General features: G+C 37.3%; 9 protein-coding genes across 20 annotated transcripts; 5 read left to right on the top strand and 4 right to left on the bottom strand.

Annotated features, from left to right (window-relative positions):
• Nucleotides 1–194: 194 nt before the first annotated feature.
• Nucleotides 195–2,536, top strand: LOC103836087 (rhamnogalacturonan I rhamnosyltransferase 1). Its single transcript, XM_009112316.3, has 8 exons — nucleotides 195–441; nucleotides 515–582; nucleotides 661–749; nucleotides 830–992; nucleotides 1,078–1,367; nucleotides 1,442–1,646; nucleotides 1,745–1,902; nucleotides 1,994–2,536. The coding sequence occupies exons 1-8, from the start codon at nucleotides 195–197 to the stop codon at nucleotides 2,268–2,270; spliced, it is 1,497 nt and encodes a 498-aa protein (XP_009110564.1). The 3' UTR covers nucleotides 2,271–2,536.
• LOC103836086 lies at nucleotides 2,383–3,964 on the bottom strand. The gene is made up of 2 exons (XM_009112315.3): nucleotides 3,251–3,964; nucleotides 2,383–2,771 (listed from the first exon to the last, which is right to left on the bottom strand). The coding sequence occupies exon 1, from the start codon at nucleotides 3,722–3,724 to the stop codon at nucleotides 3,269–3,271; it is 456 nt and encodes a 151-aa protein (XP_009110563.1). The 5' UTR covers nucleotides 3,725–3,964; the 3' UTR covers nucleotides 2,383–2,771; nucleotides 3,251–3,268.
• A 295-nt stretch (nucleotides 3,965–4,259) lies between these two features.
• Nucleotides 4,260–7,981, top strand: LOC103836084 (fucosyltransferase 6). Its single transcript, XM_009112314.2, has 3 exons — nucleotides 4,260–5,580; nucleotides 5,682–6,101; nucleotides 6,847–7,981. Exons 1-3 carry the CDS (start codon nucleotides 5,394–5,396, stop codon nucleotides 7,875–7,877), a joined length of 1,638 nt encoding a protein of 545 aa, XP_009110562.1. The 5' UTR covers nucleotides 4,260–5,393; the 3' UTR covers nucleotides 7,878–7,981.
• Nucleotides 7,982–8,218: 237 nt separating this feature from the next.
• Nucleotides 8,219–10,378, top strand: LOC103836083 (probable fucosyltransferase 9). The gene is made up of 2 exons (XM_009112312.3): nucleotides 8,219–8,460; nucleotides 8,551–10,378. The coding sequence occupies exons 1-2, from the start codon at nucleotides 8,265–8,267 to the stop codon at nucleotides 9,930–9,932; spliced, it is 1,578 nt and encodes a 525-aa protein (XP_009110560.1). The 5' UTR covers nucleotides 8,219–8,264; the 3' UTR covers nucleotides 9,933–10,378.
• Nucleotides 10,379–11,388: 1,010 nt separating this feature from the next.
• On the top strand, nucleotides 11,389–13,774 carry LOC103836288 (probable fucosyltransferase 8). Its single transcript, XM_009112528.2, has 3 exons — nucleotides 11,389–11,531; nucleotides 11,644–12,433; nucleotides 13,093–13,774. The coding sequence occupies exons 1-3, from the start codon at nucleotides 11,417–11,419 to the stop codon at nucleotides 13,748–13,750; spliced, it is 1,563 nt and encodes a 520-aa protein (XP_009110776.1). The 5' UTR covers nucleotides 11,389–11,416; the 3' UTR covers nucleotides 13,751–13,774.
• A 151-nt stretch (nucleotides 13,775–13,925) lies between these two features.
• Nucleotides 13,926–16,877, top strand: LOC103836082 (probable fucosyltransferase 8). Its single transcript, XM_009112311.3, has 2 exons — nucleotides 13,926–15,139; nucleotides 15,280–16,877. Exons 1-2 carry the CDS (start codon nucleotides 14,977–14,979, stop codon nucleotides 16,731–16,733), a joined length of 1,617 nt encoding a protein of 538 aa, XP_009110559.1. The 5' UTR covers nucleotides 13,926–14,976; the 3' UTR covers nucleotides 16,734–16,877.
• A 270-nt stretch (nucleotides 16,878–17,147) lies between these two features.
• On the bottom strand, nucleotides 17,148–19,186 carry LOC103836081 (2-oxoglutarate-dependent dioxygenase DAO). Of its 4 annotated transcripts, none has more exons than XM_018653979.2 (3): nucleotides 19,012–19,186; nucleotides 18,157–18,530; nucleotides 17,148–17,906 (listed from the first exon to the last, which is right to left on the bottom strand). In XM_018653979.2, the coding sequence occupies exons 2-3, from the start codon at nucleotides 18,498–18,500 to the stop codon at nucleotides 17,336–17,338; spliced, it is 915 nt and encodes a 304-aa protein (XP_018509495.1). In that variant the 5' UTR covers nucleotides 18,501–18,530; nucleotides 19,012–19,186; the 3' UTR covers nucleotides 17,148–17,335. The 4 variants fall into 4 exon arrangements, with proteins under 4 accessions (XP_018509495.1, XP_009110557.1, XP_009110558.1 ...); XM_009112309.3 differs by having other exon boundaries at nucleotides 18,157–18,528; nucleotides 19,009–19,159; XM_009112310.3 differs by having other exon boundaries at nucleotides 18,157–18,503; nucleotides 19,009–19,134.
• Nucleotides 19,187–21,049: 1,863 nt separating this feature from the next.
• Nucleotides 21,050–22,632, bottom strand: LOC103836080 (ribonuclease 3-like). The gene is made up of 4 exons (XM_009112308.2): nucleotides 22,076–22,632; nucleotides 21,799–21,954; nucleotides 21,506–21,704; nucleotides 21,050–21,423 (listed from the first exon to the last, which is right to left on the bottom strand). Exons 1-4 carry the CDS (start codon nucleotides 22,181–22,183, stop codon nucleotides 21,200–21,202), a joined length of 687 nt encoding a protein of 228 aa, XP_009110556.1. The 5' UTR covers nucleotides 22,184–22,632; the 3' UTR covers nucleotides 21,050–21,199.
• A 237-nt stretch (nucleotides 22,633–22,869) lies between these two features.
• LOC103836079 lies at nucleotides 22,870–25,217 on the bottom strand. 9 transcript variants are annotated; one of them, XM_033277898.1, is made up of 11 exons: nucleotides 24,888–25,217; nucleotides 24,692–24,789; nucleotides 24,333–24,440; nucleotides 24,104–24,186; nucleotides 23,887–24,020; nucleotides 23,734–23,783; nucleotides 23,559–23,651; nucleotides 23,384–23,475; nucleotides 23,194–23,300; nucleotides 23,083–23,123; nucleotides 22,870–23,052 (listed from the first exon to the last, which is right to left on the bottom strand). In XM_033277898.1, coding segments are annotated over exons 1-11 (1,023 nt in total). In that variant the 5' UTR covers nucleotides 25,104–25,217; the 3' UTR covers nucleotides 22,870–23,051. The 9 variants fall into 9 exon arrangements, with proteins under 9 accessions (XP_033133789.1, XP_009110552.1, XP_009110551.1 ...); XM_009112304.3 differs by having other exon boundaries at nucleotides 22,870–23,123; nucleotides 24,692–24,783; nucleotides 24,888–25,216; XM_009112303.3 differs by having other exon boundaries at nucleotides 22,870–23,123; nucleotides 24,888–25,206.
• Nucleotides 25,218–25,605: the final 388 nt, after the last annotated feature.

Here is a 25,605-nt window from a genome sequence, read left to right as displayed (position 1 = left end):
CGTGATTTTTTTTAATTTCGAATTTTCTCGGAAAAAAAAAAATCAATCCTCGAGATTCAAACCTGTGACGAATCGCATTTGTCATCTAATCTAATTTGAAGAAATCTCTCTGACGTCTCAAGATCGAGAGAAAATTTTAGGTTTTGAGAATTTTAATCTCATGAAGCGGAGACGACGAAGATCGTCGGAGATAGATGGAAGTTAGATCGGATTCCAATCAGGGGCGGAGCGGCGATAATAAGCTTCCGTCTCCGGCAGCTCCGAAGCCCCGCGTGCAAGTCTGGTTCGTAACGGTCTGCTCCACCATTTTGATTTGGACCTGTTTGGTTCAGCTTTTCGCCGCCGGTGAGCTTTGGCGTACCCGGATCTTCACCGGTCAGGTCTCTAGATTCTCGGCCCCCGTCGAGCCGGTTCCGTTGCCGCCTCCTCTTCCTCCCGCAAGTCTGTTTCTTTTTCACCCTTTCTGGTTGCGTCGTCGTGTTTGATAACGAAAGTATTGATTTTTTTTATACAGGAAACTATACAAGCAATGGTGTTTTGCTTGTGTCGTGTAATGGCGGACTTAATCAGATGCGATCCGCGGTTTGTTACTTGTTGTTTTAATTTGCTCTTTTCAGATTTGTTTTTTTTTTAATCTTTTGACGCATGTTGTTGTTTTAGATTTGTGATATGGTGACTGTTGCTCGGTTACTTAACCTCACGCTTGTTGTTCCTGAGCTTGACAAAACTTCTTTCTGGGCTGATCCAAGGTTAATACTGTCTTTATAGGATCTGATATGCTTAAACAATGTTTAGCAATCTAAAGGAGCAACCTTTGTTTTGTTTACAGTGGGTTTGAGGATATTTTTGATGTGAGACATTTCATTGATTCGTTAAGAGATGAAGTTCGGATCTTTAGGAGGCTTCCTAAACGGTATAGCAGCAAGTATGGTTACAAGATGTTCGAAATGCCTCCTGTCAGCTGGTCTGATGAGAACTATTACCTTAAGCAGGTAGCAAGCATGTGTGTGTTTTTGTTCTTGCTGATGAGTTATTTTGATCTGCGTATCTGATTGTCTAAGTTTCTTTTTTTTTCAGGTGTTGCCTCTTTTCAGCAAACATAAGGTTGTGCATTTCAATAGGACCGATACCCGTCTGGCAAACAATGGTCTTTCGCTCCCGCTTCAGTGGCTCAGGTGCCGGGTGAACTTCCAGGGACTAAAGTTCACTCCACAGCTTGAGGCGTTGGGGTCTAAGCTAGTCCGCATTCTACAGCAAAGAGGGCCCTTTGTGGCTTTGCATCTTAGATATGAGATGGATATGTTAGCTTTCTCTGGTTGCACTCATGGTTGCAGTGAGGAAGAAGCTGAAGAGCTCAAAAAGATGAGGTTTGCCTTCGGAAAATCTGTCCTGAATTGGTCCTTTTGTTGTTGTTAATGCAAGGGTATACTGTTTTCTTTAGGTACACATATCCCTGGTGGAGAGAGAAGGAGATAAACTCAGAGGAGAGGAGGGCGCAAGGGCTGTGTCCACTGACGCCAGAGGAGGTGGCATTGGTTCTAAAAGCTTTGGGATTCGACAAAAATACACAGATATACATTGCAGCTGGTGAGATTTATGGGAGCGAGCATAGATTGTCCGTTCTAAGGGAAGCATTCCCGAGAATTGTGAGTCTACTAGTCCTGGTTTCCCTTACGAATGGTCAACTGCATCGTTGTATATGTATTCTTTTTCTTATCACTTATGCTCTTCCATGTGGTTATAGGTAAAGAAGGAAATGCTATTGGAGTCGGCAGAGCTGCAACAGTTTCAGAACCATTCATCTCAAATGGCTGCTCTAGATTTCATGGTATCTGTGGCCAGCAACACTTTTATTCCCACGTATGATGGAAACATGGCAAAAGTCGTGGAAGGCCACCGAAGGTAATATTGAAATTGAATCCATTCAAGTTTCATGACAACTGACAAAGTAATGTTAAGACAGAGATACTTGTGATTCTGCTTGAGTTTGCAGATACCTCGGGTTTAAGAAGACGATCCTGCTTGACCGCAAGAGACTCGTGGAGCTGCTGGACTTGCATCACAACAAGACCCTCACGTGGGATCAGTTTGCTGTAGCTGTGAAGGAAGCACACGAGAGACGAACAGGAGCACCTACACATCGAAGAGTAATCTCTGACAAACCGAAGGAGGAGGATTACTTCTACGCTAACCCTCAGGAATGTCTTTGTGAAGGTACAAATTGCCACGACCTGTATGGCCATAGAAACAACTCCAGTTTAACACGTTGAAGTCACCTTTCTTTTAGCATACTATCTCATCGTTTCTGCAAAGGACGGGAACGCAAAAACACTTGGAAAGGGAGCTGCCTTGTAGTTCCTTCCCTGAGTTTTTTTGTTCCCATTTTTGTTTTGTAACTTTTTTCAGTTTTTTTTTTGTTTCTGCATAGTTGCTGATCTTGATTTATTTGTTTTTACGTAAGTTAAGATGTAACTACAACAAGATTCTGTATCTCTCATCTTATAGAAATTTCAAAGTTTGGCAATAGCCTAACATACTGATGTGGTCTCTCTCAACTCTTCTGTCTCAAGGGGTTGATTCCAAGTCTATGCGTTCTGAGACTAAACCAGTAAAGATTTTCTTTATGGCCCTGAGCTTTGTTCTGCAGGTAGCAAACAAAATATGGTAGCTGACTGATCACAGACAAGAAGTTGTGTAATGTTTGGCATATGCATAGATTATTCAGAGACTAAACCCAGTAAAGATTTTCCTTCTGGCCCTGAGATTTTGTTCTGCAGACAAGCAAACAAAAAATGGAGACTTGACTGATTACAGACATGCTGATTTTGTTCTGTAAAGATTCTTGGACTGAGGTGGGAAAACAAATGCTAGTGTCGTTTCAACTTGTATCTTCAGACAAAGTAGAAAATGTTGCAACCAGAAGCAAACACTTGAGAAAAAGATCCGATCTTTTATGTCACAGAAACCAGAAAATCACATTCAAAAGCTTAGCAAACACCAGAAATAAACTTTTTGAACTGAAACACTCATGGGCATCAACAAAGTACTGACCTTTATAGCAAAACTATCTCTAAAAAAACAGAGTATTCAATCAGACAGAAAGGTTCACAAAAGTTGAATTGATCTCAAATCAATCGAGACTTATTTTAACAGATTATAATTAGGTAAAGAAACTCCACCATCAATGGTGGTCTTTTTTAAGTTTTGTGAATCTAACAAACAACGAGAAATGTTCTCTGGTAAAATTTACCTAAATCTCCTCTCAAGTTTAACCCCGAGCTTGCTTCATCGCCGCCGCTTCCTCTTCAGAGACCTCCTTCTCCTTGTCCCCTTCGAGCTCCTTCTTAACCTGCTCTTCAGCAGCTCTCTCCGCAGCCAGAATGGGCTGGTAGTAATCGGAATGTTCATCCATACATTTCTTCAAGGTACTAGTGACTTCCATACACTTGGTGACGATGTCCTCCTTGTTCTTCTCAGCTTCCTCCACGCACACTTCCCACGCCGTGAACGACTCTTTGCATCCTCCTCCTTTCATGAACAAGCAGAACCCGCACTCTCCTTCCTCTTCCTCCTCAGCGTCTCCTCCTTCCTTTGGAGGATCCGATCCTTCTTCATTCGGAGATCCGGATTCAACCGGATCTTTCCAAACAGTTGACGAATCTCCCAGCTCCTCTGACGGAGGTTGGGAATCGGAATTCTCTGTCTTCGGATCCGGAGATGACATGATCGTTCTTTACTCTAAGCCGTGAGATCGGATCTCTATGGAGAGTCGTTGTTTCGCAGCCGCCGACTCGTAGATTTGTAAACGAAGCTTCTGTGTTAAACCTCTCAAAAACCCTTTTGTGCATCACCTACCTTTTTTATTTTTTTCCCTTTTTCCATTTTTTTTTTGTTACTGAACCGACCGGAACTAACCGAAATTTTTCGGTTCGGTTCGGTTAAAAATCTCAGCCCTACAGAATTTATTAATTTGCTGCTACCAAATTATGAAACGAGTTAATTGGATTGATCTAACTAAAACTTGTTTTCACTTTTTGCATACGAAATATTCTGCAACGGTATTTCTTCTTGTTCTCATTTTAGAAATTCTTGATGAAAATCTGTGATTAAGATGATTGTAGTAAACAATTTATACACAACACACAATCAATTCATAGATGTTATCATACAGTAACAAAAAAAGATAAATATATATTTCTGCTATAGTTATGTTGCTCCTCTTTTTTTTTCTCATTTTATTGGGTGGTAGTTGCAATTTTGCCAGAGTTATGTTATCCCTTTGTTTTCTCATTTTTTAAATGAAACTTATTGTTTTCTCATTTTGATGGTTTGGGAGTCCGTTGATTATAATTTGCAAGTAAACTGTTTTTTCTTTACATTAAAACTTCCATATTTTATTAGATAGATTCAAAAGTATCTCTAAAACCAGCCTAGAATATAAAAGTCTACATAAAAAAAAACAAAACATTGAGCACAAGTTTTTTCCGCAAATAGATTGGTTCAAAAATTCATAAACGAGAAATAAGAGAAGTAAAATAATAATTTTAAAAGATTTGTATGGATAAAGTCATCGATTCAGAGCCATAAGAGATGGTCATTCTTATTTTTCGAATAGCTTGACTAATTGTAGACACTTATATTCAATGGACAATACCAAAATTACTTTAGACTTGTATCATTTATATCGAACAAAAAAAAAAGCCATTGACGTGATATACTTTCGTAAAACCGAGTTCAAAGAACAAATCAAACTAAACCTTGAAAACTATCAACAAATTCAATATGATAAATATGAATATTGAATGTGATTTGTCCACAAAACAGTTGAAAAAACTACATGGAAAATAACAATTTCTTTTTTGAGATTTCCACATCACCTGATCACATTGCTTCTTGTAATTAAACAAAGCTCGTATTTATTTACCATTCTTCTAGGAAGCTTCTTGGCCTATCGAAATTTATTTATTATTAGTCAACAACGCGAACTTTCGGATCTGAGCAAAGATTATTATTAGTTGAAAATACATAAATAAACATGATTTGTCAATTAAATACTAATAATTATTCATGACATGTGATGTATTGTATAGATTCCAAGTTTGCGAGACTGTAACTATTGTTGATAAATCAAAATAACCCTCTCATTGGCCGTTTCTTAATTGATTAACTATACAATACAGCTTGATGGTTCGCATAAATCGAAGATCAATAATTTTTTATACATTAAACGAAGGTAGAGTCACGTTCGGACTTCGTTGATAGTCACAACTTAACAATGACACATTAGAATATTCATACTCTTATTCATAAATATAAACCTTCGTCCACCTTGCATCACGAATAAGAGTTGTAATAATCACGCTAGATATATATAATTCTTTTTGAATCATCTCATGCTCAAACAAACTAAAGTCAACATGTATCACATATTTCAGATCTCCGGTGATGTTTTCAGGGCTTTGGGTCTGAAGATCAAGATTCTGATAACAGTCATCTTTAGTGGCTTACTCATTGGTTCTGTAATCTTACTATCATTCTCTAACAACTTCAACGACCAACTTCTTGATGCTACACTCAACGGTAATAAAAGTAAAACACATTTCATCTTTTGTGTATTTTTTTTTGTAAACACATGAATGCTTCTTTTGACTTTATCTTTTTAATTTTCTTGTGATTAAAAGGTTCAAGTGAATCAGAAACACTCCATGATAAGTTTATAGGAGGGCTTTTAAAACCGGGTTTCGATGAAGGTTCTTGCGTGAGTAGGTATACTCAATCATTGTTGTATCGCAAGCCTTCACCATACAAGCCATCACCATATCTTGTCTCTAAGCTTAGAAGCTATGAGAAGCTTCACAAGCGTTGCGGTCCAGGAACAAAAGCTTACAAGAAAGCAACAAAGAATCTTGGTCATGACGATGAGAATTACGCAAGCATATCAGTTGGTAAATGCAGATACATTGTGTGGGTGGCGGTTTACGGGCTTGGAAACAGAATACTCACTCTTGCATCTGTCTTCCTCTATGCTCTCTTGACAAACAGAGTCGTTCTTGTTGATCAAAGCAAAGACATTAGTGATCTCTTCTGCGAGCCGTTTCCAGGTACTTTTTTTTAATGCTACAATAAAAACTCATAAACTAATAATGTTAAGACTTTGATATTTTATCAATTTATAGAGTTATTAATTTACAAAAGTTTCATTTTTAAAAAATTCCTATGTAAGACATATTTCTTTTCTAAAATAAAAATTTTTTTGATTTTAGTGTATATAGATTAATTATATTTTTGAAATTTAACATTTATATTAGTTTTATCATATTATTTGGTATATATAAATAGTGTGTCTCATAGAATTTAAATGTGGTTTTAAATAAAATTTTACTAAATCTCATCAAAATATATTAAGTGTTAAAAAACATAAAAATAATTCCATTGTGAATGTGAAACAAATAATTCAATGATTTTTTGTACTTATATAAATGGTATATACATATATGAATTATTAATTTATAATTTTAATGAGACCATATATTTACATAGGATTTTCTAAAAAGTTATTATCTTATTATTTTATCGATTTGTTTTATATTTTGAACCGGCTACTAACTTTAGGACCAGAAAATTTATTAATTTATGGTGTTTATTAATTTATCGGATTTATAGAGTTTCTACTGTACGAGGTTTGGACCGAAGTCCGTAATCTTCCAAGCCCTCAAAACCATATCATATAGTATTGATAAAAAAAAAATAGTATTAGTTTCATCTCATCGGTCACTCGAACCGGACACCTCTGCCACAATAACTAGAATTCTTTCAAGTTGAGCTAACGATATCCAGTGTTTCCAGGTACTTCATGGTTACTCCCTCGTGACTTCCCACTGATGAAGCAGATTGATGGATACAACAAGGAGTACTCTCGTTGTTACGGAACAATGTTGAATAATCATGCCATTAGCACAAACTCAACCCCACGGCATCTTTATCTTCATATCTTACATGATTCAAGAGATGAAGATAAAATGTTCTTTTGCACAAAGGATCAAGATATGATCGATAAGGTTCCTTGGTTGATAGTCAAAGCCAACGTCTACTTTGTTCCATCTCTGTGGTTTAATCCAACTTTTCAGACCGAACTGATGAAGCTATTCCCTCAGAAAGAAGCAGTGTTTCATCACTTGGCTCGCTATCTTTACCACCCCACCAATCAAGTTTGGGGTATGATCACTAGGTACCACGATGCTCACTTAGCCCGAGCAGACGATAGGCTCGGGATTCAAATACGTGTGTTCAGCGACAAAGCGGGATACTTCCAACACGTCATGGACCAGATCTTGTCATGCACGCAAAGAGAGAAGCTATTACCAAAAGTAGTCTCACATGAAGAGTCAAAGCTCAATATGTCTGAAAGCCAGAAACTCAAAGCTGTTCTTGTCACATCTCTGTATCCAGAGTACGCTGATCGCCTCAAGAACATGTTTTGGGAACAACCTAGCTCAACAGGAGAGTTAATCGAAGTTTATCAACCAAGTGGAGAAAGGTATCAGCAGACTGATAACAAGCTTCACGACCAAAAGGCCTTGGCTGAGATGTATCTTCTGAGTTTGACGGATAACATTGTCACAAGCGCAAGGTCCACGTTCGGATACGTTGCACATAGTTTAGGAGGTTTAAAGCCTTGGTTACTCTATCAACCAAGGGATGCTTCAGCTCCTGATCCGCCGTGTGTTCGATCCACGTCAATAGACCCGTGTCACCTTACTCCTCCTTCTCATGGATGTGATGCTGATTGGGGAACTGACTCAGGGAAGGTTGTTCCTTTTGTAAAGCATTGTGAGGATCGAGACAATGATGGTCTGAAGCTATTTGATGAGTTATAATAGTTCTTGTTTATTATAGCTTTATTTCATTTGATTATTGCGTTACTGAAACAGAGGATCAGTGTTGTCTTTCTCGTCTATAATAATCATTCATATGATCTTTACACTTTACAGTTTTAAAATTCTATCTAAATTTTGGAAACAAATCATTACAATAGATGATATGGAAACATATATCTTATTTTTTGGCAAATACAGAAACATATTTAAAGTAATTAAACATGTAAATAATAAATATGACATGTAATAATCTTATTGGGTAAGTGATTTTCTAATTATCTCCTATCATTTTTTTAAGACTTAGACTGTTTTAGTTATGCATTAAGATTTGAAGATATTGTAGTCAAGTATACCTCTTAGAGCTCTTCATCTTGTGACGGTCACAAAATGAGAGCCCACTCGCATCTCCTTCATCCAAAACTCAGATTCAACATGAAGAAACTGGAAGACAACATCTCGTTTAAGATCTCAGGTATGACGAAGCTCACAATAACATTCGCCACATGCTTAGTACTTTCAATGGTGCTACTACTACCATCTTACAACATCTCCAACCTTCACAAGTCTCATCTTACAACCACAGGTAACAAATTCTCCAATTCATTTCAAACTTCGTTAGAAAAAAACATAAATGCTCACTTGAATTATCTTTTCTTTCATGTTCTTCTACTAGGAGGCCTTCTTGCAACAGGTTTTGATGAGGAATCTTGCTTGAGTAGGTACCATCAATCATCTTTACGCAAACCTTCACCATTCAAACCATCTACAAACCTTGTCTCTAAGCTAAGAAGCTATGAGATGCTTCACAAACGTTGCGGTCCAGGCTCAGATGCTTACAAGAGAGCTACAAAGCGGCTTGGTAACAACAATGTAATAAACAGCAACGGTGATGATTGTCAGTACGTAGTGTGGACGCCTATGTTTGGTCTAGGAAACAGAATACTTTCCATGGTCTCTGTCTTCACCTATGCTCTTATAACAGATAGAGTCATGCTTGTCGACCAAAGGAACGATATAGCCGACCTCTTCTGCGAGCCTTTCCCCGGTACTTCCTGGTTACTTCCTTTAGATTTTCCCTTGACTGATCAGATAGATAACTTCAACCGCACGCATTCGCATTGTTACGGTACCATGTTGAAGAATCATACCGTTAACACAACTACAAGACCGTCACATCTTTATATTGATATCTTCCATGACTCAAGGGATCATGATAAGATGTTCTTCTGTGAAGAGAACCAAGCTTTCATCAAGAACGTCCCTTGGCTAGTAGTGAAATCTAATCTTTACTACGCTCCATCTCTATGGTTGATACCTAGCTTTCAGACCAAACTCATCAAGCTGTTCCCACAGAAAGACACAGTCTTCCACCACTTGAGCCATTATCTTTTCCACCCGATAAACCAAGTTTGGGGAATGGTCACAAGATCCTACAACGCTTACTTATCAAGAGCTGACGAAGTACTAGGTCTTCAAATAAGAGTGTTCAGCACGCCAGCTGGTTATTTTCAGCACGTGATGGACCAAATCGTGTCATGCACACAAAGAGAGAAGCTCTTGCCTGAACTAGCTACAAAGGGATCACAAAATATAACCAAGACACCGAGACTCAAAGCTGTTCTTGTGACATCTCTGCATCCAGAGTACTCTGATGAGCTAAAGAACATGTTTTTAGAACGACCTAGTTTAACAGGAGAGATCATTGAAGTGTATCAGCCAAGTGGAGAAAGGGTTCAACAAACAGACAAGAAGGTACACGACCAAAAGGCACTCGCGGAGATCTATCTTCTGAGTTTAACTGATAAGCTTGTGACAAGCACAAGGTCTACGTTTGGATACGTAGCTCAGGGTCTAGGAGGATTAAAGCCATGGATACTGTACGAGCCAAGGCACAACAAAGCTCCTGACCCGCCGTGTGTTAGGGCCATGTCTATGGAGCCTTGTTCTCTTAAAGCACCAATCTCTGCTTGTCAAGCTGAGACAATCAAAACCACCCCTTTTGTTAAGTACTGTGAGGACCGGATCACAGGGATTAAGCTAGTTGATGAACTTTGATTGTAACCCTTCATTAATGTTACCTACCAAACTTTCTAAAAACTCAAAATAATCACCAAAGTTTGTAACCCATTGAATGCATATAAATCAGGTTAGCTTTTATCATCTTTGTATGCATGGGTTAATATGTCGCATTCTAAAGTTCACTTATCTAATTAGGAAAAATAGAATATGCAAAAAAAAAAAAAAAACATTACAGAACAAGTAATGCATTAAACTTTGGAAGTAAATATTATTAGACTACATTCCAAAAGCCCAAATCTATATTATGAAAGTCCATAAGCCCAAGTGTTTTAGGGTTCTAAGCTAGCAGTGACTATATATATTGTTGTTATGAAAGTCTTGTAAGCAACCTTGCTGCTCATAGAAGCAGCCTCCATTAAAGACTTTATGAAATCAAACATTTGTTTTAGTTCTTGAAGACAAACACACAGCTTCTCCTTTTCTTTATTTCTTTGCACAATAAAGCTCTTTGAGCTATGTCTTTCTCTCTTTAGTTTGTGTCTCAATAAGTTCTTCTAAAACACAAATCTCTCTTATTCTCAAATGTTATCATGGTATCAGAGCACCAGGGAGTAGATCTTTGGATCTATGGGTTCTTTCTTTCCCAAGCTTTCAACATACGACAGTTTCTACACTAAAGCTTCAAACTTTCCAAGTTTTCTTGTTTCAAGCAGTCAAACAAGACAGGGCTCGTCAACTACAAGCTTCGTTCAGAAAAAGTTGAAGACATCAACGACTGAATATGAAGAGAATCCGACAACAGCAACAACATATGAAGAGGTGAAGAAGGTTTCTGTAGAAGATGTTCCAGAAGTTGTCTCTCAGTGAAAACCCATGTCTGCAAATCAGCTATGTGGTGGTGAGAGCAACGTCCATTCAAAGAAAATCAGCTATGTGGTCGCTGGTTCTTCTCTCTTTTTTTTTTTTTTTTTTTCAAAGGAAAAAGAGATGACTGATGGAGCTTGTGAGAAGTTGAGATGAAGCGTAGAGACACCAAGATCTAATCCCTGGTGCTCTGATACCATGATAACATTTGAGAACTAGATAGAGTTGTGTTTTATTGAAACATAAACTAAGATAGCTCAATGAGCTTTATTGAAATACAAAGAACAGAAGGGGAAAGACTTTGGGTTGTCTGCAAGAGATTCAAGAGTTATATTGATGCTTAATAAAGATGAGAAGAAAGGCTGCTAGAAAGCGCAGCCAAAGTTGAGTTTTACAAAACCTTAAACTACTATTTATATAAATCTAAATGCTAGAACCCTAGTTACATGGACTTCTCCAATAACATAGTCTTGGGCTTGATGTGGACTTGCTGTGTGGCTTAATAAATATGAAGATAACGATTCAAGCATACCCGTGTAGATCTCTTTTTTTTCGTTCACCTCTTGATGGCAGTCTCTTTCAACCTGAAAACAAGAGGCAGTATTAATATCATTACATGCAACAAAGTAGAAACACATGTTTAAGATATCTCCGGTATGGAGAAGCTCACAGTAACAATCGCCACTTGCTTCCTACTTTGCTCCGTGCTACTACTACCACCACCATCCTCTAACATCTTCAACCGCCTCAAGTCTAATCTCACAACCACCGGTAACAATTCGAATAGTTGTTTATTTTCCAAAATATGGCAAAAAAAATTAAAAGAAATGCTCACTTGACTTCTCTTTCTACCATGTTGTTAAAATAAATTTTTTAAAAAAAGGTTCCTATGATTCTAAGAAACCAAGGGAGAAGCTGCTAGGAGGAGGGCTTCTTGCTACGGAGTTTGATGATGAATCTTGCCTGAGTAGGTATCACCAAGCTTCTTTGCGCAAGCCTTCACCACACAAACCATCTGCTTATCTCGTCTCTAAGCTTAGAAGCTACGAGAAGCTTCACAAGCGCTGCGGTCCAGGCTCAGATGCTTACAAGAGTGCAACAGTGAAGCTTGGCCTTAAGCCTGGGAATGGAAGTGAATCTGTTGGTGAATGCAGATACATCGTGTGGGTTCCATACTCTGGGCTTGCAAACAGAATAATATCTCTTGTTTCTGTATTCCTCTATGCTCTCCTGACAGAGAGAGTCATTCTTGTTGACCAACGCAGTGGTATAAGCGACCTCTTTTGTGAGCCTTTTCCAGCTACTTCCTGGTTGCTTCCTCGCAATTTTCCGTTGTTGGGTGGTAAGAAGAGAGACCGCTTCTTCGACAGGAGAAACTCTCATTGTTACGGAACAATGCTGAGAAACAGTGCCCCTAACTTGACTGAAACATCACTACCTTCATATCTTTATCTTTATCTAATCTCTGATTACAGTGATGATGATAAGATGTTCTTCTGTGAAGAAGATCAAAAAACATTCATCGGTGAAGTGCCTTGGCTGGTCGTTAATTCCAACATTTACTTTGTCCCGTCTCTATGGTTGATCCCTAGTTTCCAGACCGAACTCATCAAGATGTTCCCCGAGAAAGAAACCGTGTTCCACCACTTGAGTCGGTATCTTCTTCACCCGACAAACCTGTTGGGATTGTGAAATCCCGTGTCCAACTCTATCTTATTTTATTAGTACGATATTGTCCACTTTGGGCCTAGGAGGCTAGCCCGCATGGATTTACTTTTGGTTTCTTTCCCAAAAGGCCTCGTACTATTAGAGTTGGACATATCTTTATATATTAGACTTTCCTTTGTCTAATATCCGATATGGGACTTAACTTGTTATCTCACATTCTCTCCCTCAAGCTAAGGACCACATTCATCTCGTATGTTTCCTTCGGCGAATCATCTTTGGTAACACCTTGTACCAGTAATCGCAGGGCTTTCTTTTTAGAATGTTTCTCCCACAACACATCACAGGTTCCATGATCTTCTGACGTTTCTGCAACATACCTTCTCTTTCTTTTTCTACCCGTTCTTACTTAAAGGGTATTTTAGTCTTCTTGCAGATTTCTCGTCAACGTGGCTCTGATACCAATTGTGATTGTGAAATCCCGTGTCCAACTCTATCTTATTTTATTAGTACGATATTGTCCACTTTGGGCCAAGGAGGCTAGCCCGCATGGATTTACTTTTGGTTTCCTTCCCAAAAGGCCTCGTACTATTAGAGTTGGACATATCTTTATATTAGACTTTCCTTTGTCTAATATCCGATGTGGAACTTAACTTGTTATCTCACAAAACCAAGTTTGGGGACTGGTCACAAGATCCTACAATGCTTACTTATCAAGAGCAGACGAGAGACTTGGGATCCAAGTAAGGGTTTTCGACAGACATGCTGGATATTTACAGCACGTCATGGACCAGATCGTTGCATGTACACAAAGAGAGAATCTCTTGCCTGAATTATCTACACAAGTCACTAATACATCAAGAAGCAAGAGACTACTTAAAGTTGTTCTTGTCACGTCTCTGCACCCAGAGTACTCCGTAAAATTAAAGAGAATGTTTTGGGAACAACCGACTTCAACGGGAGAGAGTATAGAAGTTTATCAGCCAAGTGAAGAGAGGGTTCAACAAACAGACAAGAAGCTTCACGACCAAAAGGCTCTCGCAGAGGTCTATCTCCTAAGCTTAACTGATAACATTGTCACGTCCGCGAGGTCTACATTTGGATATTTTGCTTATAGTCTTGGAGGATTAAGGCCATGGATACTCTACAAGCCAGTGAACCGTACAGCTCCTGATCCACCATGCGTTAAAGCCGTGTCGATGGAGCCATGTTTCCATAGGCCTCCGCTCTATGGTTGTCAAGCCAAGACAATCGAAATCACACCTTTTGTAATGACTTGTGAGGATTCGAACCCAGGTCTTAAGCTAGTTGATGCTCCCGAATGAATTTTCTTCCCAAGACCGTCTCATTGTCGCCTAGAAAATATTAATAATCACCAAAACTTGTCAACTGTCACTGTGGTTCAGTTTCAGGAAAATGGTTAAAAAAATATGTAAAATAGTTTCTTCGATTAACTAAAATAATTTACATTTTTTATGAATTTTTATATTTATTTTATTAATAAAATAATTTACATTTTATATTTATTTTATTAATAAAATAATTAATAAATGAATTTTTTACATTTATTTTATTAAAAAGAATTTATAATTTTTACGTAAATGTAAGGTTAGTTTTAAAAGTTATTTATGTTCTAGATTGTAAAATTTTCTATTTTTTTAAAATGAACTGGAAGATCAGGTTAGGCCGTTCTTTACTTCTATATATTGAATGGATATGGGATCTCATCTTAGTCTTAGGCCGTTCTAGGAAAAGCTCGTGTTAACCCTATCGATTTTTTATATTTTAGTCAAGGAGGCGAACTTTCGGATCTGGGCAAAGATTATTATTAGTGAATACACAAGTGAACATGATTTGTCAATTAAATAAATACTAATATAATACATGTTTACGGTAAAATACTATTACTAATTCATGACATGTGATGTATTGTATAGATTCCAAGTTTTGGAGACTGTAACTATTTTTTAATTTAAGGGATTCAGTCAAAAAACTATTGTTGATAATTAAAAACTAGTACTCTCTCATTGGCCATTTCTTAATTTACTAATTATACAAATACAGCTCGATGGTTGGCATAAATCGAAGACCAAGACTTTTTTGTATACATTAAACAAACGTAGAGTCACGTTCGGGCTTCGTTGATAGTCACAACTCAAAATGACACATTGGAATACTCATACTCTTATTTATAAATAAAAACCTTCTTTTTTTGAATTATACAGAGGTATCCTGGCCCCACCGAAGTGATCCAGACTAGTCACGTGTTATCACGTGTCGGTCTTCTGTCTCTGGCGATGCCAAAATGTTAATTCCCCAGTGGCCGGGATTCGAACCTTGGTGGCGGTACTCACAGCTGTAAGCCCTTTACCACTAGAGCTAGAAGCCCCGGTTATAAATACAAACCTTCGTCCACTTTGCATCACGAATAAGACTTGTAATCACACTAGATAATATAAAACTCATTTTTGAATCTTCTCCTACTCAATAACCACGCTAGATATTAGATATAACACTATCTGAACCATCTCGTACTCCAACTAAAGTCAACATGTATCACATATTAAAGATCTTCGGCTATGTTTTCAAGTCTTTGGGTTTGAAGATGAAGATTCTGATAACATTCATCTTTAGTAGCTTACTCATTGGTTCTGTAATCTTACTATCATTCTCTAACAACTTCAACGACCAACTTCTTGATGCTACACTCAACGGTAAAACAAAAAAAAAACATTCCATCTTTTGCGTTAAGTTTTTGTCCAGATGTGTGATCATGTGGTAGTTTATTGTTCGTACAGATGGTAATCATTTATTCTTTTGTTAACTTATATTTTCATTTTCTTGTGATTAATAGGTTCAAGTGAATCAGAAACATCCCATGATAAGTTGATAGGTGGGCTGCTAAAAGCAGGTTTCGATGAAGGTTCTTGCGTGAGTAGGTATACTAAGTCGTTGTTGTATCGCAAGCCTTCACCATACAAGCCTTCTCCATATCTTGTCTCTAAGCTTAGAAGATACGAGATGCTCCACAAGCGTTGCGGTCCAGGCACAGAAGCCTACAAGAAAGCAACAGAGCAGCTTGATGAGAACCAAGTAAGAAGCTCTGATAAAGAATGCCGATATGTAGTGTGGGTGGCCACCGAGTATGGGCTAGGAAACAGAATAATATCTCTGGTCTCTTCGTTCCTCTACGCTCTCCTGACAGAGAGAATCATTCTTGTTGATCAAAGAAAGGATATAAATGATCTCTTCTGTGAGCCTTTTCCGGATACTTCATGGTTGCTTCCTCTAGACTTTCCATTGATGGGTCAGATAGATAGCTACTACAAGGACTACTCTCGTTGTTACGGTACAATGTTGAAGAATCATGCCATTAACTCGACTACAATACCACCGTCCCATCTTTATCTTCATCTTCTTCATGATTACAGGGATGTGGATAAGATGTTCTACTGCGAAGCAAACCAAGCTTTCATCAAGAACGTCCCATGGCTAGTAGTGAAATCTAATCTCTACTTCGCTCCATCTCTATGGTTGATACCTAGCTTTCAGACCAAACTCATCAAGCTGTTCCCACAGAAAGATACTGTCTTCCATCACTTGAGTCGTTATCTTTTCCACCCGACAAACCAAGTGTGGGACATGGTCACAAGTACCTACAACGATCACTTATCAAAAGCTGAGGAGGTGCTAGGGCTTCAAATAAGAGTGTTCAGCACGCCATCTGGTTATTTCCAGCACGTGATGGATCAGATCGTGTCATGCGCACAAAGAGAGAAGCTCTTGCCTGAAGTAGCTACAAATGGATCATCACAAGTCATCAACACAACAAGAAGCAAGAAACTTAAAGCTGTTCTTGTCGCATCTCTACATCCAGAGTACTCTGATGAGCTAAGGAAAATGTTTTTAGAACGACCTAGCTCAACAGGAGAGATCATCCAAGTGTATCAACCAAGTGGTGAAAGGGTTCAACAAACAGACGAGAAGCTTCACGACCAAAAGGCTCTCGCGGATATCTATCTGTTGAGTTTGACTGATAACATTGTAACAACCGAGAGGTCTACGTTTGGATACGTAGCTCATGGTCTTGGAGGATTAAAGCCATGGATACTCTACGAGCCAAAGAACCAAAAAGTTCCTGAGCCACCCTGTGTTAGGGCCTTGTCGATGGAGCCTTGTTTTATTAGAGCTCCTCTCCATGGTTGTCAAGCCAAGACAATCAAAACCACACATTTTATAAGGCCTTGTGAGAATTGGAACCTAGGGATTAAGCTAGTTGATGCCCCAGATAAATTTTGGTGGTGGTAACCTTATTCATCTTATTCTAGGCTCATCAATTATTATTGCCTAAGAATTATTCTCTATGTATCAGTTATCTTTGTTGATGTAGTCACATTTTGTAAGTTTTTTTCCTTTTATGACAAAACATGACAGGCCAACTGTTACATTTAACTTGCTTTGGTTGAGATTTTGACATAATAATGGTTATAACTATTGATAAATTTCAAAATTAATATCCCACATCATAATACACTTTTTTCACCATAGGCTTTGTAACCACTTCCTAGTATCATATTAGTAGTGTTTGGCATTTTCACCTCATCTAGACGTTCATGGAGATATGTAACAGACTTCTTCATCTCAGACATTAAAGACAAAGAAACTCCATATGGTTTATCACCTTGAAACATCCACATCTCTCACTCGCCTTCACAAATTCCATTATATAAACATCCACAAATATGCAATGTGAAAATTATTCATATATATTGCGAAAATCCATAGATATTAATACAGAGGATGCATCTCTATTTATTGATCTTAGGGAAAACTTAAACAAAAGTACTAAAGTTTTTCGGTTTTCATATATAGCAACCCCCTTAACATGCTCTTCAGGTCATTTAAGACTTTCACTCTTCATAGGTTATAAGCTTGAGAGCCTCTCCATCATGCAACTTCGTAGTCATTCTAATATTCCGTACCCCGTCGTGACTAATAGCCTTGTACAGCCGCGGATGCTCAGCATCCACAAACTCACTAGGCGGCTCCAAATCCGTATCCATCGGTCCTAACAAAAAAGAAGCGATAGAAAACCTCTTCGTTGCTTCGTTGCATTGCACTCTATGCTTCACGTTGCACAACCTCCCGTTGCTCCATATTGCAGCCATGTCCCCGAGGTTGATAGCAAGCGTGTTTGGCAACGGGCTTATGGGAAAAAACGTTCCCGAAGAATGGTCCATCGCTTCAAGCCCATCAACGTTTTCGTCGTCTTGAAGAATCGTCAAGAAGCCTGAATCAGTGTGTAGCTGGACGCCGAGCTTCCCGACTGCTTCGGGTTGGAAATGATATTTGTTGATCCGGAACTGGCTAGGCCATCCTTTGAAGAAGTTGGTCTCGGCCAGGCCATAGCTCTCTGCTAACCTCCTTGCTAAATCCTTTGCAAGTCCATCAATAGCTTTCGCATACTTCACCATAATCTCCCTACAAACCCAAATCCATTAAGACATAAAAGTCAGTGTTCCATCCAGTGCCGGTCCAACATTTTCAATTTTTTCTTGATACCATATGCTCACTTAAATTTTTCTGTTTTTATTATTTATGTAATTTTTCTATAGTGCTTTATATACAACTAAAATTATCACTTAAGCGGTCGGTTCTTTTGCCTATGCCTATGCTCCAGACAGGCCCTGCATCACAAGAGACCAACTAAAAAACAAGAGAAATGACAAACCTTTGATCAGCAGAAGCCTCGAGCTGGTCACAAAAGGTGTTAACTGCTTGAGGAGAAGCCATGTCGTATAGACCCAACGCTTCATAATAAGGATTGATTTCATTAGGAGCTCTGTAACCACTCCCTAGTAACACGTCTGTGTTACGCACTTTCACCTCGTGTGGACGTTCGAAGAGATCCATAACGGTCATCTTCATGTCAGACATCAAAGACAACGGAACTCCATGGTTAATCACTCTGAAGCATCCCCATCTCTCGCTGGCTTCACGGATTTGCTGATTCAGGATCTTGTCTGAAACCTCCCCCAAGTCTATCGTCGGGATGATTCCATTGGTTTTCGCCATTATCTTCAATGGAGAGTTTGAAACGAATCTAAGCCCAACGTTATAAATAAAATATTTTAGTTTCAGTTTCAGTTTCAGACCAAAACACAACACTCTCTGGTCTGCTCGCTAAAGTTGTCTGAATTCGACAAAGGAGTTCAACGAATCAGAATTTAAAGTTTTAAACTTTTTTTTAATTGAAAACAAAAGATTTAAACTTTATAATCTGAAATTGGATAATGATCTAAAACGTGACGATTCCGACAGCTAAAGTAGTTTAAAAGTAAAAGGAAGACCCATTAATGAACTCATTCAATTTATCTAGACTGAAATAAACAAAGAATGATTCATCCTTCTACTAATTATTCTGACTACGCATCAATTACGTCTAAAATTCAAGAAAGCCCACTAATGAGAAACAAAACAAAATTTGGTTTTGGAGGTAAATACGATGAGTTACGTCTAAATTCGACTTTCTTCTTTATCTACTACTCAAAGATTCTTTCAGAAATTAAAAAGAGGTGTGTACCTTTTTTGTGTTACGTGAATCTCTCTCGAGAGAGAAGGCGAAGGAGCAGATGGAGTGAGAAAGGTAAAAGGAAGTGGAAGACAGCAAAATCGAAGTTGAAGTAGTTTTGGATCTGCACAGACTTTTCTACTGACACATATATATAAAGAAGAAAGAAGTATTACGTCAATGTATTTGCGCAACGTTTTCCACTCGCGCAAGATAACGAACAACGTTTTCCACGCGCTGAATTTGTAGTTTTCTTAGGAAAAATATCCAAAATCTAGATTTATATACGCAAATGTGGACTTTTAATTTCTTTTCTGTTACATGAACCAAAACTCAATGATTCACGAGATTTACTTCCTAGTAAAATAATACATGTTTTTCTTTTTTCACACAAATCAATAAAATATATTCTGTTTTTCATAGTTTTAAACGGATAAAAATTCAGTAAATGTAATTTTTTTTTGAAATTTACAATTAGCTAATATTAATTGACAAAAATACATTAGAATATATAAAAATAAAATAAAATTTAAACAATTTGTTTTCTAGAACATATATTTTTTTTTGAACGGAGAGAGTAGTAAACAAATGTACGTACAATAAAATAGTATTCCATTTAGTATATACGTAAATGCAAAAATCATAAACTTCTAAAATGTACTTGGAAATATCGGATTTATGTATATGAACTTCTAGAATATGCTCTTGTTAAATTTAGCATGTCATAGCTCATAGTTACAACAAAACTGTAAAAACATATGCATAAAAGCTTCTTATCGTAAAGTTCGGATTTTCTCTCTAGAGTTTTGACATATTTGAATGGTGCCATTTCATCAGCTCCGTCGCAAACCCGCATGTCACGATCACAAAACCTTGCAACCTGCTAAAGAATGTTGAGTTATTACTAGCCTTTTGTCTAAAGTGCCCATGTTCATTCATTCTAATGTATATTTTTTCATATAAATATAAAATTTTAGAGATAACATGCCAATGTGGCAAAAGCTGAAGTTCGAGTGAATAATACTTATCCAGGGCCATGCAAACTTTTTTCTTATATCTTGAGCAGCTTCTCCGATCATCACATAAGCTCACAACTTATCCCATTAAACCAAGATCAAACAAGGTACAAGGACATGCAAATGAAAACACATTATACTGAGTTTCTTACAACACCGAATACTCTTCTTAATTCCATCTCATAAATAATTTTTAGTAAAGAGATTTTGGTTGTGGTGCTGCAGTTTCTTAGCAATCTTGTCGACAGTTGCATATGTGTTTCTTCCTACCCAAGATGACAGTGGGATGATCAAAACATGCGCAACGTACTTTTACTTCTGGAAGTAGTGCTTTCTTTTGCATGGCGTTTACGCACTTATTGCTTCCGTCGTTGCCACATTTTCCGGGTAATTGATCTGTAAACGAACACACTTCTACAGCTTCCGACTCTATTGTTTTTATATATACCAAACCCGCAAGAATATGTTAAATATGATATAAATTTAGGTAAGTAATTGATAATGTAACAAGATTAAAATTACCTTTCGTATGGTGTAGAATGAGGAACATCAGAACACAAGAAACCATTGACAAGGTGGAAGAACTCATGTTTAAAGAATATGTTAAAATGTCGTTTTTGTGTGCATAAACTGAAAGTTTGTTTTTACTCTTGTAAAAGAATATCTTCCTTTTGTCAACACTTAACTAACACTTGCAATTAAATGTATTAAAGAAAAGATAAAAATATAGCTTTCAGATTAAATTTACTGGAAAAGCAAAAGAAATTACAAATGAAAGGTGGAGCCAAGTCAACGAGATCGACAAGATAGCGATTTAATTTTAACAAAAAAAAATATAAATAGTGAAATAGCTAGTATGTAACTGTTCACAAAAAAAATATAAATAGTGAAATAGCTATTTGACGCCACTGAATATTGTTCCTTAATTAGGAGTTAGGATGTAATAATGTTGAAGTTTCATGAAGCCTAGGTTGCATCAATATCACATATATATATTTTAATTATACATACACATACTATTATCTGCAAAGTTCTTATCATATTCAATTTTTGATAAAGTAACATAAAACACATTACATTTTAGAGTCCCCATGAATTTGGACTCTGGAAGGAGAAGATAAAATGATTAGAAAATATTCCAAAACATGAGATATAATTATGATCGCCACGCTGAAAGAAAGATATAATTAAAACTTCGCAAACTGGAGTCGAGACGGACATCTTTCTCTAGGCAAAATCGGACATTTGATAAACTCAGTTCCTGATGTATCGACGCAAATGTAAATTTGGTGAAGTTGGTCGTTACGTTCGGGATCTTTGTTGCATTCAATCCCTGGAGTAAACCCAATCTCATCTTTTATCGCCTTTCTGATCTTTTCAAGATCATAGAATCTATCATCTGGTTTGATTCCTGTAATTACCACACAAAATAAAAGTCATAGAGTTTATGCATTAATGAATTATATAATACATTGATTAGATAGTATATATACCGGAGTTTGTGAGGGCTTGAAGGAGATTGGCTCTGTCTCTGAGTTTAAGAGAATTTTCGAAGTACTCATGTTGGTCCATTACTGACTCAGAACATGTACCGTGTTTTTCCCACTCGTGCTTCCAAAACTTGAACCCTTCGTTGCTCGGACAGGCTAGTGTTGGCCACGTCTTTTTCAAACTGCTTACCAGGTCCGTTATCTATATACATTCATATACGTATAATAATTTTTTTAAAAATCATTGTTAAGTAAACACAAAGGGGAATATTAGTTACGCAATTATGTCTCTGTACCTGAGATTTATCAAATTCACTGTCGGGATTGCAGTTTGATGGATATGTACCATCTTTGTAATTAGGCCAAAGACCGTGGATGCCAAAATCTGCCGCAGGCTTACCTGATGTTGGATAGCAACAACTACGTTTTGTATCACAATAAGCTCCTGGCCACTGCATATGTACACACGAACAATTAATATTGGCTATCTATGTTATGACCTTACCTTACTAAAATAAACGTTATTCACGTTGACTATCGAAAAATAACGATAAAAATGATAGCTGAAGAGACCTGAAGAACTAAGTAGAAGAAATCAAAGTCTTCTTGTTCTTGGGAATGTGAAATGAAAAGACCTTGAAACATCAAAAGCTTGAGGATAAACCAACCCTTTGGTCCCATTTTTTTTGTTCTCTTTGTTTCTGCAATGCATAATTAAGACATTTCGACTTCAAATTTATAGTCAAACACAAATTTAATCTCCCTGGACACCATTTTAATAATTACTAGTTGTTATTGGTAGCCGGCCTTGGTGATTAGTTAATAAACACTCGTATGATCTTTGATATAATATGAAATTTATTACAATAATCAAAAAGAATTGTCAGTCATCCCCATTGATTAATAAAGACTCGCAAGACATCTTTGATTCTATTTCCAAGGGATATCCATTTCTCATATTCTTAACCCACTAGAAAAATTGGGAAGGAATAATATACGTACACGCTACAACATGTGAACATGTAAACCAGGTTCAAACTATTCAGACATATATATAGCCAACTAATGTACATACAAACATTTAATTATTGGCTAGTGAATGTTTTGTAAGAAAGGGTCAAAGACTCGAATGTAGTGATCATCGATTGTTAAGGACATACATTAGCATTCAACAACATGGTATACATTAACCTTTGATCTTATCTCTTCACGTCATATTAACCTTTTAACGAATGGTACTAAAACAAGCAACATCAATAAGAGCTGGACACAGAAAATTTATCAATAATGGAGAGAAGGTACGAGGAATTATAATGCGCAACCACTACTAATCCCCTTAAAATGATACTGGACCTGGTCAATGGTCATAGTTAAACACCGTTAATTATTATTAGACACTAAATATATTTTATCATGTCTACAAGTAATTAAATTATAGCTTTAATGGCACAAAATAATACTGGTTCATCATGGTCATGTTTAAATATATTACATCAAGTCATGAAATCTTTGGTACTAAGATGATCGATCACGTAATGAAGCATTCTCATGTTAACTGTGAACAGAAACGAAAGAGCAACTAGCTCCCCTGCAATAGTTCCTTGATGTCATACCCTTGGACCTTAAAGAAAACAAAAAGAACATATGTTAAGAATTGATCTGTCCTTTTGACATTGTACTAGTGATCATACCTGAAGAAAAGTGAGCAGCAAAATAACTCCAGAGTTCCAGAGACCGTGTATGACCATTGGGGTAATGAGGTTGCGGGTTTGCGCATAAGTTAATCCCAAAACCGATCCTAAACCAGATGAAAATAGCGACATATATATACAAGTGTTTATAAACATGAGAAGTTATGGTTTTCAGCCATGTTTATAATACCTAGTATAAACAACTGTGGGAATTCACCGGGTGTGAGGTGGGCAAGGGCAAACGCAGCTGAGCTTATGATGATCGCTATTGGTGTTGGGACCCTGAAAATGTGGAACAAAACATATATATGTAGTTAGCTTCTTTGTTGAGAAGCAAATGAGAAGAAGAAGATAAAGACTTTTACCATTTGGTAAGAGAGACCATGAAGAATCCGCGGAACACGGTCTCCTCAAGAAGTGGAGCAAGGACTCCAGTTATGCCCACTAAGCTTAAGGTGCTGCACAATCATTACATGCGATGTGATCATCATATTCTAGTATTGATGATGCACATAGCAGTTTCTATTTTCTTTTGAGTACCTTATGTTTGAGGATCCAATTAATGGGAGAAGCTGCATCAAAGAGTCTACCTGAATACATCACACTAGCTACATTACTATTTATCCTTAAGACATTTCAGAAAGGAAAAAAAAAACAAAAAAAAAATTAAATGTTGTAGTGAATTCTCCTAACCTCTCGTTCAGGTGTCTCTGTGCTGAATAAGGATAAAGCAACACCTGTTAACGCAATACCGCCAACAGCAGCAACCAAACCTATCCCACCCCACACTAGCCATCCCTTTTGCAAGTTGAAGGGTTGTTTCAAATCTGAAGGAGTGAATTAAAAGATCAAAGGCCAAATAAAAGAGCAAGAGAGTGCCGATAAAAAAAAAAGAGAAGGAGCAAAGTACCATAGCGCAAAATGTCTTCAGGTAGTGGGTCGAATGTTTTGGCAACGGTGAATATGACAGCAAGTATCACTGCAGTTGTTATGCTGCAAAGTAGTTAAGAATAAAAAGCATTCCAATAAGTTAACGCACTAAGACTTCATAATCAACTGACATTAACAGAGTCCAAGAGCTAAAACTGAGGCAATGTAACTAGAATACGCAAAAGATTAGTAGTTTGTTGGTAAGGTACCCTTGATCCAGGAATAAAATCTCAGCCTTTTGGTCCAAGCTCAGCTTCTCAACGTCGACTCCTAAATAGGGTAAGGCTGCCATCTCAGCTAACCCTGTCAAAACAAAACTGCCTGGGAACAAAATTAATCTCACTCCTTATAAATTCTAACAGTTAGGAGATTGAGATGATAATCCGCTCATCATACAAAGTATAGTCACTAAGTTTTTTAATTTTTAACAAAAACAGAGAGACTATACTTCTTATCAATATACTGAACCATCACATTTTATATTTTTATTTATTCTAATGCAGTTTCTATGTGTCATCAAACTTCAACCCTAATTTGCCCTTTGAATGACCTAGAAAACGGAGGGTACCTTAATACACAAGCAAGCGAAGTTAACGAAGCTGTCTGCCATTCCCATGGCACTTCCCATCTCTCAAGTATCGCCCAATCCGAGCTACCTTCCTGTAACTATGAAAGCAACCACTTTAACAATATTTATTTTTAAATAAAAAAATCGTAGAGCTTTTGTCGGAAACCAGACAGGAAGTGTCAGAGAAAAGTGCTACCTTTCCCTCTCCTCCAGGTTCTTTCCCAGAGTTGAAAATGCTTGCCGATCTCCATTTCTTACGGATAACCGTAGATAACCGTTGGGTAGCTAATCCCGGAGAAAACCGGTTCAAACCGCCGCGGTTATAAGTCTTCGGCTGAATTAAACTCCTGGAACCGGAGATGCAGAGAAGAGACGAAGATTTAGATAAACACGAGATTATCTGCGAAACCATCTCAACTGTTTGGTCGAATAGTTTTTTTTTTTGTTTTTGTTTCCGACCAAAGCAACCATAGTATTATTGGTGTGAGGAAGAAGATAAGGTCCGACTAAACGGGTCGGGTGTAAAATAATACTCTGGTTGATAGGCTTAGGCCCATTATTCAGTAGAGGCCCAAAATCTATAACGACCAACTCCAAAAGGTCTTTCTCGGTATGTAACAAAATAATTACATCCCTCGAGCTTTTTTTTTTTTTTGTAACACACCTCCCTCGAGCTTTCTAATTTGTAATTTTGTTCCTTAGGAGATTAATATCCGATCTCTTAATATCCACTAGTTTTTGTTTTTGAGAAATTTAGTGAGATTTTTATATAACCAAAACAAATCTATACTATTAAAGCAGAATACTTCTTATGAATCTGCCCCTGAATTTTCGTATTAATTACAAAACATTTCATTCTTTTTTTCAATTATTTTTTAAATTGTTTTAAATGTTTTTCGAAAATGAAAAACCCA

Source organism: Brassica rapa, chromosome A08 (assembly GCF_000309985.2).
Source record: "Brassica rapa cultivar Chiifu-401-42 chromosome A08, CAAS_Brap_v3.01, whole genome shotgun sequence".
Lineage (NCBI taxonomy): Eukaryota > Viridiplantae > Streptophyta > Magnoliopsida > Brassicales > Brassicaceae > Brassica > Brassica rapa.
Note: the sequence above shows the minus strand (reverse complement) of the source record. Positions and strands in the feature narration are given on the sequence as shown.